The 15,074-nt window shown below is 52.0% G+C and overlaps 1 protein-coding gene across 4 annotated transcripts in view; it reads left to right on the top strand.

The window, feature by feature from the left end:
- The window catches only part of CPEB1 (cytoplasmic polyadenylation element binding protein 1), an 88,495-nt gene that overhangs the window by 58,027 nt on the left and 15,394 nt on the right, over positions 1 to 15,074 (top strand). For all 4 annotated transcript variants that reach the window (XM_004594597.2, XM_004594595.2, XM_058665520.1 and 1 more), the window contains exon 3: positions 8,435 to 8,623. In XM_004594597.2, coding sequence (XP_004594654.1) covers positions 8,470 to 8,623 — 154 coding nt within the window. In that variant the 5' untranslated portion in view covers positions 8,435 to 8,469. The remainder of the gene's footprint in view (positions 1 to 8,434; positions 8,624 to 15,074) is intronic.

Below are 15,074 nucleotides of genomic sequence, written 5' to 3'. Positions count from 1 at the left end.
AATGTTAAAGAGCTTGAAAAGACAGTTCCTGTTTGCTGGCTTGTTTTTTCCAATAGCTTACAATAGATGAGGTTGAGCTGGATTGAAGCAGGAAGTTGGGAACCCAAGCCGGTTCTTCTACATGGTGGGAGGGACCCAGTGACTTACACTTCCATTGTGGCCTCCCAGCTTCAGTGTCCACAGGAGGCTCGAGTTAGGAGCTGGAGCAGGTAGCCCAGATCCAGGTACACCAGGATATGACAAGGGCATCTTTCCTTTTTTTTTAAGATTTATTTATTTTTGGGCCCGGCACGGTAGTCCTCGCCTTGCATGCGCCGGGATCCCATATGGGTGCCAGTTCTAATACCAGCAGCCCTCCTTCCTATCCAGCTCCCTGCTTCTGACCTGGGAAAGAAGTCGAAGACGGCCCAAAGCCTTGGAATCCTGTACCCACGTGGGAGACCTGGAAGAGGCTCCAGGCACCTGCCTTTTGATTGGCTCAACTCCAGCCATTGAGGTCACTTGGAGAGTGAATCATTGGATGGAAGATCTTCTTCTCTGTATATCTGACTTTGCAATAAAAATAAATAAATCTTTTTATCCCATATGGGATCCCGGCGTGTGCAAGGCGAGGACTAAAGCCGCTAGGCTGTCACACTGGGCCCAACGAGGGTGTCTCTCTTTTTTTTTTTTTTTTAAGATTTGTTTATTTTTATTACAAACTCAGATATACAGAGAGGAGAGACAGAGAGGAAGATCATCCATCCGATGATTCACTCCCCAAGTGAGCGCAGTGGCCAGTGCTGTGCCGGCACCCATATGGGATCCCCGCGCATTCAAGGCGAGGACTTTAGCCGCTAGGTCAAGCTGCTGGGCTCACAACAAGCGTGTCTTAAACAGAGTGGTGATGGCTATGCCATCCCTGGGGCAGGAGCATGTCTGCTTTGGCAGTAGATGGGGTGCTGGCCATGTCTTCCTGCAAAAGCTTGGTAAACTCTGTATCTAGTGGTTCCGTCTGGAACGAGCAGTGATGTAGAAACAACTTTATGCCCTGTTAACAGGTATCTGTCTTCTGCTTACTGGGGAGTCCACGTTTTGGGTGTCCTCAGGTTTTCTTTCCAGAGAGTTAGCAGGCAGCCAGCAGTGACTGCTGTCGTCCACTGCAGCGCTGAGTGCTGAGGTGTCACCCATTATAAGCAGCAGCCAGACGCAACTCCCAGGATTGAAATTTTGTTCTGTCTTTTTGTATTTTTTTTAAAAAGTTATTTATTCTTATTATTGGAATATGCTGAATACTCTGTATATTGGATTTTCCGTCCACTGGTTCACTCCCCAATTTGCTGCAAAGGCTGGACCTGAGCCAATACGAAGCCAGAGCCAGGAGCTTCTTCTGGGTCTCCCACGCGGGTACAGAGTCCCAAGGCTTTGGACCATCTTCAACTGCTTTCCCAGGCCACAAGCAGGGAGGGAGCTGGATGGGAGGTGGAGTAGCAGAGATATGAACTGGCAACCACATGGGATCCCAGCAGATGCAAGGTTAGGATTTAGTCACTAGGCCACGCTGCCGGGCCCTGTTCTGTGTAGTTTATTATTCAATGGGAAGAATCTGGACATTCCGGAGGCTACAGATCGCTACAAGATAGTTCAATAAGCTGGTTAAGCGACAGCTGTTACCGAGGTAAGGGCTCAGCCCCCCTCGTCACTAGTATTTTGCATGCCAGTTGGAGGAGCCTTGCAGGTACCAGTTCCAGTGACATCCATCCCCCATCAGTGACAATGCTGGCACTGGCTAGGTCCGCCAGGGGTAGGATGTGGGGCTGGGACGTGGCATTCTAAAATGTATGCCATGTTAATGCCTATTATAAGAAACACAGGACACAGTTGGAAATTATGGGTTGACTTCATTTTAAGATTATTAAAAGCCATGCATCTTCATCACTTTTTAAAAAAATTTTTTTGCTGGAAAGTCAGATCCGTAAAGAAAAGGAGAGACTGAGAGAAAGATTTTCCGTCTGCTGGTTCACTTCTCAAGTGGCCAGAAAGGCTGGAGCTGAGCTGACCTGATCTAAAGCCAGGAACTTCCTCTGGGTCTCCCCCGCGGATGCGGGGTCCCATGGCCTTGGACCATCCTTGGCCCTTGCAGGGCGAGTACATTAGCCACTGGGCTGTTATGGTGGGCCTTTTCACCATGTTTTTATGATGAATGCAAAATCTGATGCTCCCATATGTCTAGATCTATAATGCAGTTTAGTGCATAGCTAAAATTCTAAGGAAGCTTTTGACCATTCTGGCAGCCATGCCTTGTCTTCTGGGTGGCTGTTCAACTTGTGAGCACTGGGTTGTTAGCAAAGGAATGTTTCCTGGTGTATGAACTTGGAGAGGATTGTGATGAATTCAGACGTATCCTTTTAAAAAGTATTTTTATTTGGAAAGGCAAATTTACAGAGAGAAGGAAGACACAGAAAGATGATCTTCCATCTACTGGGTCACTCCCCAAATGGCTGCAATGACCAGAGCTAAGCCGATCAGAAGCAAGGAATTTCTTCCAGGTCTCCACAAGGGTGCGGAGTCCCAAGGAACTGGGCCATCCTCTACTGCTTTCCCAGGTCATATGGGATAATGGCTCTTGAAGGTAGAGGATTAGCCTGTTGAGTGATGGCACTGACCCTAAAGCCTATCTTTTTGTGTTTGGTGGAGAATGTGGGAGAAAGTTACTAAGGGACTGTAAGTTTACTTTTTTTTTTTAAGATTTATTTATTATTTTTATTGGAAAGGTGGATATACAAAGGGGAGGAGAGACAGGATGATCTTCCGTCTGATGGTTTACTGCCCAAGTGACCGCAATGGCTGGAGCTGAGCCAATCCGAAGCCGGGAGCCAGGAGCTCCTCAGGGTCTCCCATGCGGCTACAGGATTCCAAGGCTTTGGGCCTTCCTCGACTGCTTTCCCAGGCCACAAGCAGGGAGCTGGACGGGAAGCTCGGCCGCCAGGATTAGAACCGGCGTCCATATGGGATCCCGGCACGTGTAAGGCAAGGACTTTAGCCACTACTCTGTTGCGCTGGGCCCTGTAAGTTTACTTTCACCTGAGAGGCAGCAGGGCATCATCAACAATGCATGTCACTAAGAAAGGATCTGACTAGTTACCTGCCACAGAGACTGAGGCAGACAGCTGAGGACAAATCGCTGTTGGGACAGGCGTTTCAGTGTGTTCCAGGTTCCACCCTTCTACTAACGTACGTCCTGGAAGGCAGCGGTGATGGCTCAAGCCACTGGGCCTCTGGCACCCACCTGGGAGCTCTTGGGTTCCTGGCTCCAGCTTGGGAAGTGAACCTGTGGGTGGTGGATCTCTTTCCTGACTCTGCTCCAAATGTGGTGAGCAGAGCTGGTTGGCCATGCAGATTGTGGAGTCCGGGCCAGACTGCCAAATCAGATGGGAACCCTTGGTGTTTCAGTGAGAATCCTGAGTGAGGCCCGCTGGTTCCCAGGCTAGAGAAGCCCTGCCCTGGAGACTAGCAGTGCCCTCAGTGGGTGTGCAAGGGCCTCAACACAGACCACTGCCAGAAAGGTCTGGACAGGTGGCTGGCTCGGATGGAATTCCTGCGTGCTTGCTCTTGCACCCTAAGCTGCCCTGATTTTTCCAAAATTAATGTTTTGGTTGCCTTGATTTGGGCAAGAAAAATAGTGTCCAAGCTATTAACAAAAGGAAAATGCATGAGCATCTTGTTGCCCTCACGCACATCAGCAGTTCATAGTATCTGTAACTGGCCCATAACCAGCTTCAGCCACTAACACGAGAGTTCTCGTAGTTCTGATCATGCCTGTTAACAACATTGAATTCCCTCCTGCAGAGATTGCCATGCTGCACATCCTCTCTCCGTCCTACTCTGTCCCGGCTCTGTCGTCCTCCCCCTGGCCGTCTCCTGATGATGAGGCCACAGATCCCTCCTTGTGCACCTGAGCCTGCATAGGATACTCAGGCTCTGTTCTCCCTGTCTCTGCTGGCCCCGGCAGAGCTGGCTCTCCTTCTCTTCCTGTTCTAAAGAATCAGCTTACAACATGAAATGCTTTTCAGTGAGGCTGACCCTGTCCCAGGAGCCTGCCTGGCTTCCTGCATCACTGTCTTATCTCTGAGGGTACTTCAGACCAGTCTTGGGGAAGTAGAGGTCGAAGATGACTTTATCTTGGTGCAAATGATGTTGAAAAAGTGCATGCATGGTTAATTAACTATTACACATTCTCCATGAACTTTGAAGTCTCTATACACAGATTTAAAAGAACTTATTGGTACCAAAATCAACCCTTGATTCCATCTGTGGTAAACTTTTTTTTTTTTTTATTACATTTCATTTTGTGACAGTTTCATAGGTTCTGGGATTCCGCCAATCCCTCCCTGTACCCTCTCCCCATGGTGGATTCCTCCACCTTGTTGCAATATTACAGTTCAAATCTAGTTCTGGTGAACTTTTTAAAATGCCCTTGTATGGTGGAGCCCTCGTTACTCCTTGCCGTAATGGTTCCACAAGAGAGCACATATAGATGCTGTTCTACTCTTACCACGTTTCCTCTGCCAGGCACTCGGGAATGACCACCTGCCTAGGGCACTTCAGTTCTAAGTTTTGGTGGCATAAGAGTCTTCCGTGGGTTAGATAGGTTCTAATGTGCAGAGCTAAAGCTGTAGTGGTCTGAGCCCTGGACCTGGAGTCCATCTGGGCTTCAGTCGGGGGAGGCATTCCTCTACCTCTGGCCAGGTGATCTGCCAGGAAACGGGTGTGTCTGGCTCCTGATTTTGGAGACTGTGTGGTCCTGGAGTGTGGTGCTGGCATCTGGCCGCCTCACACTGTTTGGGAGGCAAGGCGAGATCTGGGCTTCCTTCCTCTTACAAAGCCACTAATGCTTCATGGGGACCCCACCATGAAGGCCTGTGGAAGGCTCTGCTCAAACACGTAGGAGTTTGGTGAGTGTATTTCACTCTCTTGCTCTCACTCTGTTTTCTTTAGATTTGCTTATTTGAAAGAGAGGACAAGACAGATATGCCTGCTGGTTCACTCCCCAAATGGCAATAGCTCGGGCTGGGCCAGGGAGACGCGAGCCTGAAACTCCCATCCAGGTCTCACACTTGCATGGCAAGGATGCAGGCTCTTGGTCCATCCTCTGCCGCGTTCCCAAATGCTGGATGGAAGTAGAGCAGTCACAATGGCCATTGGCTTGTAGGGGATGCTGGTGGCCTAATGTGCCGTGCCACAATGCTGAGCCATGGGGATTATGTGTAACAGCTCTTAGGAGACACACCCAGAACATGGTGAAACTGTGGCTGACTTCCAATTTAGGGTTAATTATTCTCTTGAGTTGTTACAAAAATTTGGGATTTAGCTATGAATTACATTTTTTTTTAAAGATTTTATTGTTATTGGAAAGCCAGATATACAGAGAGGAGGAGAGACAGAGAGGAAGATCTTCCATCTGATGTTTCACTCCCCAAGTGAGCCGCAACGGGCCGGTGCGCGCCGATCCGATGCTGGGAACCTGGAACCTCTTCCACGTCTCCCACGCGGGCTACAGGGTCCCAAAGGTTTGGGCCGTCCTCGACTGCTTTCCCAGGCCACAAGCAGGGAGCTGGATGGGAAGTGGAGCTGCTGGGATTAGAACCGGCGCCCATATGGGATCCCGGGGCTTTCAAGGCAAGGACTTTAGCCGCTAGGCCACGCCGCCGGGCCCCAGAATTACTGACATTTTCAAAGGAAAACTATTTTAAAGTTTTGATCTGAATTAAGAACTGACATGGGAAACATGGTAAGTATTGACACAAGAAACTTTCAGGAAAAAGCATTGGAGATGTTGAAGTAGATTGCCTGAGAGTAGGGTTTTTTATTTCAGCCCATGCTGGCTCCCAGATTTGGTCCCTTCTGAGGATCTGGCTGACTCCCGGCAGAGGGTCAAGAAGAACATCCTCTGATAACAAGGGCGAAGTGCTTTTTTTGTCACAGGAGATGAGTGTGAGAAACGCATGTGGGCCCCAACTTAAACAGCCGGCCTTTGCTAGTTGGTCTCAATTGCTCCTTGCAGGAACCCTTAATGGACAGCTTGCTTCTCAGACTCCCATGGCAAAGCCAAGGGCGGGAGCTCAGAGGAACAGAGTCAGCGGCCGTAAAGCAGTGTGTTTCTGTGATGGCCTTTGCGGTTCTTCAGGAGCTTGTGGTCAGTCCCAGTGTATCACTGGCTGTCTTGCCAGAAACTGTGCTGCCGCTTGCCTGGGCCTCCCCGAGCACCCTAGAGCCACTGCTGTGCCACATCATAGAGGAGAAGCTGCACAGAAAGACCGAGGAAATTGTCAGAGAGCACATTGTGGTGATTGTGAGCAGAGCAGGCCCCAAGGCTCCTCCCTGCATGCCACTCAAAGGCTTAGCAGGCATGGCCTCCCTTGATTCTCAGATCTAGTGAAGGAATCCTTCCGGGGTAGCCAGCCACCTTTGGGAAAAACTCAGGGTCGGATATGCTCAGATATGCGAAAAGGTGAGGTCTCTGGTGCGGTTTTCTAGGCGAGGACAGTCGGGCTGCTGGTGCTTGGAGCTGCCTGATCCTCAAGGTGGGTAGGGGGCTGTGGTGCTCAGGTAGCATGCACACACATCCTGTCCTGACCAGGAGGCCAGGGAAGTGCAGGCAGTCCGGCAGGTCTCACATCAGACCTAGAGTTCACCATTTCTGTTGAGTCCTAGTGATGTCAATGTTGCTGTGAGTGGCAAAAGTGTGGTTGATGATTAGAGTCTCTGTGGGAGGCCCAGTGTGGCTGTGAGCACCAGATGCTCTGGGTGTGGGGCTGGGTAAGGAATGGCATCCTCTCAACAGAGATGCTCTCGGATTAGGGTAGTAGGGGGTACTATGCAGAGACACGTTCTGGAGGATGCAGGGGCTGCTTGTGTAGGATTATGCTTTGTTTTGTTTAAAAGGGAGTGTTATGCTTTTATGTAAAGAATACCTCTGGTTTAATTTTGAAGTTTATAGCTGTGAGAAGGGGGACTTGGTAGAAGCTGGAGGCAGGGAATGGCTGGGGCTGTGGGGGTAGCACCTGCAGCGGTGGCATCCTGTGCAGCATGTGTGGTGGTGAACCTGAGCAAGTGGAGCATGTACACAGCCAGACAGGAATAACGTGACTGGATGACACAGCAGCTGGGGAGGAGTGCCTCCCACTGACCACCCATCCCCCCGGCCCCAGCCCCACACCAGAATACACACACAGCATCCTGAGGCAGGCTCTGGCCACTCTCAGAGGGGATGCTGGCACAGAGAAAATCCAGGAGGCTTCAGAAGTTGTGCTTTCTGAGGCTTGGTTGCTGAAGCTGTGTTGTTCACATAACTGGGATCCTGATCCTAGGCAGCAGCCCTGAGGGAGGCCCTGGCAGTGAACAGCATCTATGGCCCTCCCAGCTGGCCAGTATCACCCTGAGGGCTCCTGGAGGGGCAGAATCAGTGTTAACAGAGCAGGTGGTGCGAGCTCCGGAGCCTGGGAGCAGTACTTGGGAGACAGTCTGTCTCTTGTGGGGTCATCAGAAGCTGCCTAGGGAGTGCTTCCGCGGTCTACACCTGGAGCTGCCTGAGCCGAGAAGCAGGCCTGACAGACGTGTTCGGAGCCAGGCTCCTGTCCTGTGAGAAGGACCTGGAGCAGTCTGCTGCCCCTCCCTCTGCCGGAGCTGAGAACACCAGGAGCTACTCCCCAGGGCCCAGTTTGCAGTGTTCCTGAAGGTGCTCCCGTTTCCTTCCTCCACGGCAGCAAACACTGCTGTGTCAGGGTGGCTACTAAGGGCCACTCAGAGCACATAGGTTTTTGCCGGCAGGATTGTGAAGGTTTGCATCGGGCTGCAAAGCCAGGGCTTGGGCCAGCAGCTGGAGAGAGTCCAGAACTGGAGTGTTTTGGAGCTTGGGGGTGGAGAGCAGAGGAAGGGCAGAGCCGCAACAGCAGGCAGCCAGCCACTCCAGCTCCGCCGTCAGCAAGAGGACTTGAGTCGCGCCCACAGCCCCCGCTCGGCCACAGCCGCTGTTGCTGGAGACCCGAGGGTGCTGCCTTGCAGCCCTACGCCCGCCCCGACTATTCCAAGTAGCTCGGTGCTGTCTCTCCCCCGGAGGCAAGTCTCCACCCCCGTTCTGTGAGGGATGAGGCCTCTCTATTGCACGGCTCAGCCGGCTGATGTCACTGGCCGCGGGCAGCATCAGCAGCCTGATCACATGCTGGCCTGTCTGTAATGCAGCCAGGATAGGGGTGTGTGCGGGGAGGGGGCTGCGTGGTTCACGACACTCGCCCTGACGCCCCCAAAGTGCAGAGGTGGAGGCTGCAGCACCCAGCTGACTTGAACGTCTGGCTCCCCCAGCCTGGAAACTGTTGTTAATGACATTTATTGTTGATACTATAGGGGAAAACAGCCCTTAACTCTGGGGTTTCTGCTGTCCTCCTGTCCAAAGCAGACTTCCAGGACTCTGAAGAAGCACTTGCAAGCAGGATGCTTTTCCCCACCTCAGCGCAAGAATCTTCTCGTGGCCTCCCAGATGCAAATGACTTGTGCCTTGGCCTGCAGTCCCTCAGCCTGACTGGCTGGGACCGACCCTGGAGCACGCAGGACTCCGACTCCTCAGCCCAGAACAGCACGCATTCGGGTGAGTGCCTGAGATTGTTTGGCTGGGGGAGGGGCTTGGGGGGGTTGGGAGAGAGGACACCTACCACCACAGCTCTGTCCCTACTGCGTGCCCTCACCCCCGGACACACACAACATGGAGCTGTTTGGCGAGAGATGAGGATGCTAGCTGTGAGTGTGGCTGGACAGATGGCTGCTCAGCCAGACGGCATGGCTTTTCCTCTGAGCCTGCTGGATCCCCTGGAGTTGTTCTTTCGCCCCTGCGGTGGCCCTAAGAAGGGTCCCCTGGGTGACGGCCTCCAGCTGGAAGGGCCTGTCTTAGAGATGATGAAGCAAAACACTTTTGGGTGGGGGAGGGGCCTCCCGGGCTGACTGCTGGTTGACCAGATCCTGTTTCTCTGTGGCTTTCACAATGAGGGAGCTATCCGGGAAGTGTCACTGCCGCCGTTTGGATGAGCTGGGTGTTGCTGGGCTGTTAGAATTTACTAACATAAGGTTAAAAACATTGATCCACCAAAGGGGTAGGCATGGGAACCCCAGTTCCAGAGGCCTTTTTCCTGTCTTTTGTAGGGAAGGAAGGAAGAGCCACTCCCCCCTTAGGACCCCTTGTCTCCGTGGTAGAATTTGGTGGGGACAGGCTGAAGGGACTTGCCAGCTCTCTCTGCTCAGCCCTTCCCACTGCTGTCCATTCATTTCCCTCTGTTCTGTGAGCCTTGAAGAAGCTAATAACGAAGAAACGTGAACTTAAACACTACCAGTATACTTAAAAAGCTCTGAATTTTGCTGTATGTGTGTTTGAGCATAATATAGACGTGGCAGCAGACTTGCCCAGAAGGTAAGAAGAGGGAGAGAGGGTGGGGTGCGGCATCTGCTGCTGGCGGGGTTGCCAAGCCGGCACCCTTCCCCTGCCTCCATGGCAGCAACGGACCGCCTTGATCTCTCTGGCCTCCTCCCTGCCTGGCACAGGTCTTTTTTTTTTTTTTTTTTTTTTAACACAATGCCGTGTGGCACCTGAGACTGTTGGGTCTGTCAGGGATTTTTCATGCCTGGTTGTTTTGGTAAAATACCCTGAGGGAAGAGAAGGTGCTGGATGGTGTATATCCCGAAATGAGTGGGGAAGAGCTTTGTCGGAAGTAACTACCTCTCAAAGGGAGGGGATTTTCTCAAAGTGCTGACCTTCAACTGACTCAAGTTTTTTCCAGAAAGATTGATAACTTCCTTGTCTGTTCCCCTTGGCAAGAAGTGTGGTATCACCGTTTGATATTCTGTGCCTGGGGGCCTTAGCTTGGGGGCCACTGGGCTTTCCATCTCTGTTTCTCTCTCTGGAAGATGCCAGAGGTCCCAGAGGAGGTGGGTGCCTGACCTTTGTGGTTGATGTTTGCCTGAGGCTCTGTCTTCAGATGGGGTGTGGCCCTTGTTTAGCTCTGCATTTCCATACCTGCAAGAATCTGTTGGAAACACGGTATTAGGGTCAGAGAAAAGCAAGTGGTCTGAGAGTGGCTGTGAAGTCAGGAACTGAGAAGCAGCCTGGTTCTCCCTTCCCAGCTCCTCCCCACTGCTCACTTTCTGCCTCCAGGGTGCAGATGTTTTTTCTTCTCCATTTCTTTCCAAGGCACTTCAGTGATAAATGTTACAGGCTTCTGTGGTCTGAGGAGGGGACTGGTGTGGGTCAGCTGTGCCCCAGCAGGGCAGGCTGGCTTAGGTCAGGGTTACCCTGGGTGCCTCTTCCTCTCTGAGGGCCAAGGACACATTGATCGCTGTCTCTGGCTCCTGGAGCTGTGGGATGGCGGTCTCTCTTCTCTCCTGAGCTCTGGGCCTTCTGGGAAGGCCCATGGAGGGTTCCTCCTCCTGGAGTGGGATGCAGCCTCCCACCAGCAGCTGCAGTGCCAGATCGTGCCCCGTCGCCAGCCTTGCAGGAACATGCAGCCCACGCCGCAGAGCCTACACTGCCTTCCCATCTGAAGACCAGCCAGCTGGCTTGCCACAAGGAGGGAGGAGGCAGAGGTCTCGGCAACCTTGGGCAGTCCAAGAGTGGTCCTTACACAGAGCAGAGACCCTGTGTTGTACCTGCGTGGAGGCCAGGCTACTAACTGCTTTCTGGGTGCTGCTTGGCGATCTGCTGTCCAGGGCAGCTGAGGCTGCCCACCTACCCTCTTCTTTACCCTGATGCCATTCAGCAACGTAGGGGCACATAGCCGAGTCCCTGGAGGGCATATAGTTGCTGTGCCAGGGCCTTCTACTTGCTCGCCTTAGGACTCGGGGTGCCAGGAAAACCTTTCATTGAGCTCTCAGTGTGAGGCTAATTCAGGAAGGCCATTCCTTCTCTGGGGGCTGGGGTTTCTCTGCAGTATGCTTGCCCCCAGAGGCCTACTGGAAGTTCCCAGGTTGCAATCTGTGTTTTGAGAATTGTATCTGTAGAACAGCACCCTTTGGGGCCTCACTCCTTGCCAGGGCAGGAAGCTCTCCTGGACCAAGTGAAGGTTTAGAGTGGCTTGTGTCCAGGGCTACCTATGGCCAGCTTACAGTGTCCTGAGTCCTGTGGTAAAATGGGCAGGGAGGGAATGGAGAAATTGACAGCCACAGCTTACTGACTGCTGCCAAATATGTCATGTGACCTGGTGCACACACAGCTGAGGAAAGGAGTTCCTCCAGGTTGTCAAGTAGCAGAGGTGCCACAGCCATGGACAGGTGCAGAATTCCAACCTGTGTCTGCTAAAACTGACCTAACACACTAACAAGATGATCGATCATCTTAAGGGAATGTTTATGGACAGCTCTGGACTCCTCCATCAGGTGCGAGGCTGGGTAAAGGCCCGGGCACGCATCTGACTGTTGCAGCTTGTCATCAGCCATAGCACCTTGGTGCCTTCCCCCTTGCCACTCTCTTGTGTTGTGTAGCATTACTCAGCAAGAGAGCTGAGACACTCTCTGAGTCCGCTTTGGGAGTTGGGGAGTTGCACGGAGAGGACTCTTCATGAACACCTTGTGTGGAATCCAGGAGGGCAGACCACATGCTCCATTTGAGGTTGCTAGAGGACATGTCCTGTTTCTTCCCACTTCCTTTTAGAAGTCCCAGGGCATCAGCCTATTTGTCCTCTCTGGTTTCTGTCCTAACTGCTAACTGGTGAGAGGAAGGTTGCCCGGACTGTGTCCCCTGCAGGCCTCATCAGCCTGGGCTGAGGGAGGAATCTGTGCAGCTTCTGCACCTCCAGCCTCTTTCGGACAACATTCATAGAAGGGTTGAGTCTCTTCTCTATGGAATGCTTCTATATGGGTTTTCCACTACTGTATTCCTGACCTGGAACACAGAGCCTGGCTGTTTAATAAACATGTGTTGAGTGATGAATGCTGAGCCATCAGGTTTGCCCTGGCTGTTCTAAATGCTGAGTTCAGACAAGGCGCCTCCCATCCGTCTGCCCACTCCTTGTGTTGATTTGTTGCATAGGTCAGTTTCTTGGGGCCCTCACAGCTTCTAGGACATCCTGATGTGCTTCAGGTTTCATCTTACACTGGACCATGGAGCGTGGAGCGCAGGGACAGTGCTCAATGCAGAGGGGGAGACCCTGGGATGCCTCCTGCGGGAGAGGGAAGTTGAGACGATAATTCAGATTCCGAGGGAGTGCCTAAGGCCAAGGATGCAGGAAGCAAAGATGGATGGGCCCGGGCATGTGGTTTTGTATCCTGAACTAGATAGAGTGACTCCTGAGGTAGGATTTTGCCATGGCCCCACTAATGCCTAATGGTGATAAGCCTTTGCCCATGACGGTCTTGCCATCAGCCGAGCTTAAATTGGCACACTGTCTGGTGATGCAGGCACCCAGCGCCGGGTCCTGCTGCCATTGCCGATGCTGCCCTCCTGGACACTGGGTGCCTTTGTAAATGCCGTTAGTGACTCAGCTGCAAAACCCACAGGAGCTGGCAGGGACAGAGGAAAGTGGAGAAAGGTAACAATCAGTCTAAAAATATTATTGCTGAGTTGGGCTCTTGTGCCCCTGAGACAGCACCAAGGAGCTGGAACGCTTGGCCAAGCTGAGCTGCACAGGGACAGGCAAGTCACTTGAGGGCGGCATGTGTCTGTGGGTCCCGGATTCCAGGAACTTGACTCTGTGTCCAGATCCTCCTATTGATGATCGATTCACCCCACTCACTTCATCAAGTGCAATTCCTCCTCTCTCTGTCTACCTGGTGAATTTCTGTGCTATAGAAAATAGCAGATGATCTTACAGTCATTTGTCCATAACAAAGCAGTTACCAACTTGAGTCAGTTTAACTTGGCATAACACTCTTCTGAAGTTCAGCTCATCTCCCAGTTGTGTCGGTAATCCTGTGATGTTTCCCTAGTATTTTCCTCTTCGTCTCTTGACCTGTGTCTGCCTCGGGCACCTTTCTGTTTGTGCTCAGGCTGAGCTCGGTTGTCTGGAATGTTTTCTTGTGATGTTCTGTTTGGCATGTCTTGGCCATCACTTTTCCCTGAAACTAAGAACAGCCCTTGTCCATCTTTTCCTATTTGTTCTTACTAGTCACAGCCTCCCTCGGCCTCTGCTTCTCCTTGGGTTGCTCTCCTGTATTCTCAGAGCTCTTTGGGAAATGTCCCACATAAACCACCTTGGTTTCTTTGATTTTTTTTAAACCCCATGCACTTTAGTTGCCATTATGCTCCAAGAAATATGGTTAAGTTACAACCTCCAGCCTTTAAATGGGTGAAGTAACTACACATGAAAGCTGTTTGTATGTGGGGAGGCTGATTAGAAACGAAGTAACAAACCTCTGGGTTTCCTGGGTTAGCTTTAGGTGTGTCCCAGTCTCCCAAGGATCTTACTAAAATGCAGTTTTTGATTCAGGACTGTGGTAGGCCCCAAATGCATTGAATCTTTTTTTAAAAGATATCTTTTTTGAGGGTCAGATGGAAAGCATACCCAGTCTGCCAGCGTCAGGGACCCCAGTTCTGGCTGTCACTGCGTGGGTGGGAAGCTGGAGTCAGGAGCTGGTGGGGGGATTGAACCTCAGTATTTCAAGGTGGGATGTGGTATCTTGACCAGTAGGGCTAGAAGCTTGCCTTGTTCTTCCTCCTCCATTTTCTCTTCTTGTCCCTCCAAATGCATTTTTAATGAGTTCTTACACTGACAAGGCTTGCAGTGAGGCTTTGGGTCTCAAGGCATGCCACTTGGTCGTGAAGAGTGCTTGTGTGCAGTTGGAATAAAGGAGAGGTGGCAAGAGCGTGAAGACAAGCCTGTGTGAGGTCCTTGACGTTTAAAGTAGCCTATGTAGGGCCCAGCCCAATAGCCTAGTGGCTAAATCCTTGCTTTGCAAGTGCCAGGATTCCATGTGGTTGCTCGTTCATGTCACTGCTGCTCCACTTCCCTTCCAGCTCCCTCTATGTGGCTTGGGAGAGCAGTGGCGGATGGCCTAAAGTAAGTTGTGTTCACAGTGGTGTACCACGGAAGACGAAGAGTCAGAGTCAGAGCCCACTGTGTGACTCATGAGCTGCTCTTGGTACAAAGGGCTGGGTGTCGCTACGTCGCAGTCTCCCTTTGTGAAGTCGGGGTAACAATAACACCCATGACTTAGGACTCAGTGAGAATTATCTGCCTGAAATGCTTCTGATACAATGTCCACAAATGCTCAGTGTTTAGGACATGGAAATTGCTGTGAGTGAATGACTGGCTGCAGCTTGAGGCTGATCCGAGTTGCAGAACACCGTGCACTTGGAGCCCCACAGGAAGGTGGAGTCCATTGGCAGCCCGTGTGGGGTGTCATCCGTGTAGGTGGATTTATTACCAGATAGATAAAAGGAGTGCTGCAGACTCAACTCCTGGCTTCAACACGGAACTTTGACAAAGCCTTAAGGGAGCCCGCAGGCACGGTAGAGCGTTTGAATCAAGTACGGGTGAGCTGAAGTAGGTGGGTGTGTGGCTGAAATGCGAGCCAACAGACATGTGAAGAACGTGGCCTGTAGTAGCTTTTACGTTGTCACCTGACACTCTTTCCCATGAGGGAACGGTCACTCCGGCCTGTACGTGTCACCTGGGATGCCACTGGCACTCCGCACCCCCCCCTTTTTGCCCTCCTGCCTCTGTGCTGTGTCTTTTGGATGGACAGAAGCTGGACAGAGCCCAGAGCGCTCTGCTGCACCCCTGCAAACTTTCCTTTCCTTTTCTCTGGCTTGTCCCTGGCCCTCACTGCCTCTGATTTATCTTAGCTGGAGAATGTTCTTTCGAGATGCTGCTTTGCCAGGGGTGCCCCACGTGGCCCCCAAGGATCATCTACCTCAAGGCTCCTCCTCACCAGTTCCCTGTGACTGAAAATTCCATCAGCTGTTGTGCTGTGGGCCTGGTGCCTTTAGCGTGCTTTGGGATGCCCTGGCCGGTACTTGAGGCCTTGCATACTGCCATGCAGTCACATAGGACTTTGCAGCCAGGACCTGGCTGTTGTCAACACTGGCCCGCCTCCTGCAGCTTGCCCGGTCATCAGCC

The sequence above is a fragment of the Ochotona princeps genome, chromosome 6, assembly GCF_030435755.1.
Source record: "Ochotona princeps isolate mOchPri1 chromosome 6, mOchPri1.hap1, whole genome shotgun sequence".
Classification (NCBI taxonomy): Eukaryota; Metazoa; Chordata; class Mammalia; order Lagomorpha; family Ochotonidae; genus Ochotona; species Ochotona princeps.
The sequence above is the reverse complement of the archived record's forward strand: the minus strand, read 5'-3'. Positions and strand labels throughout refer to the sequence as shown.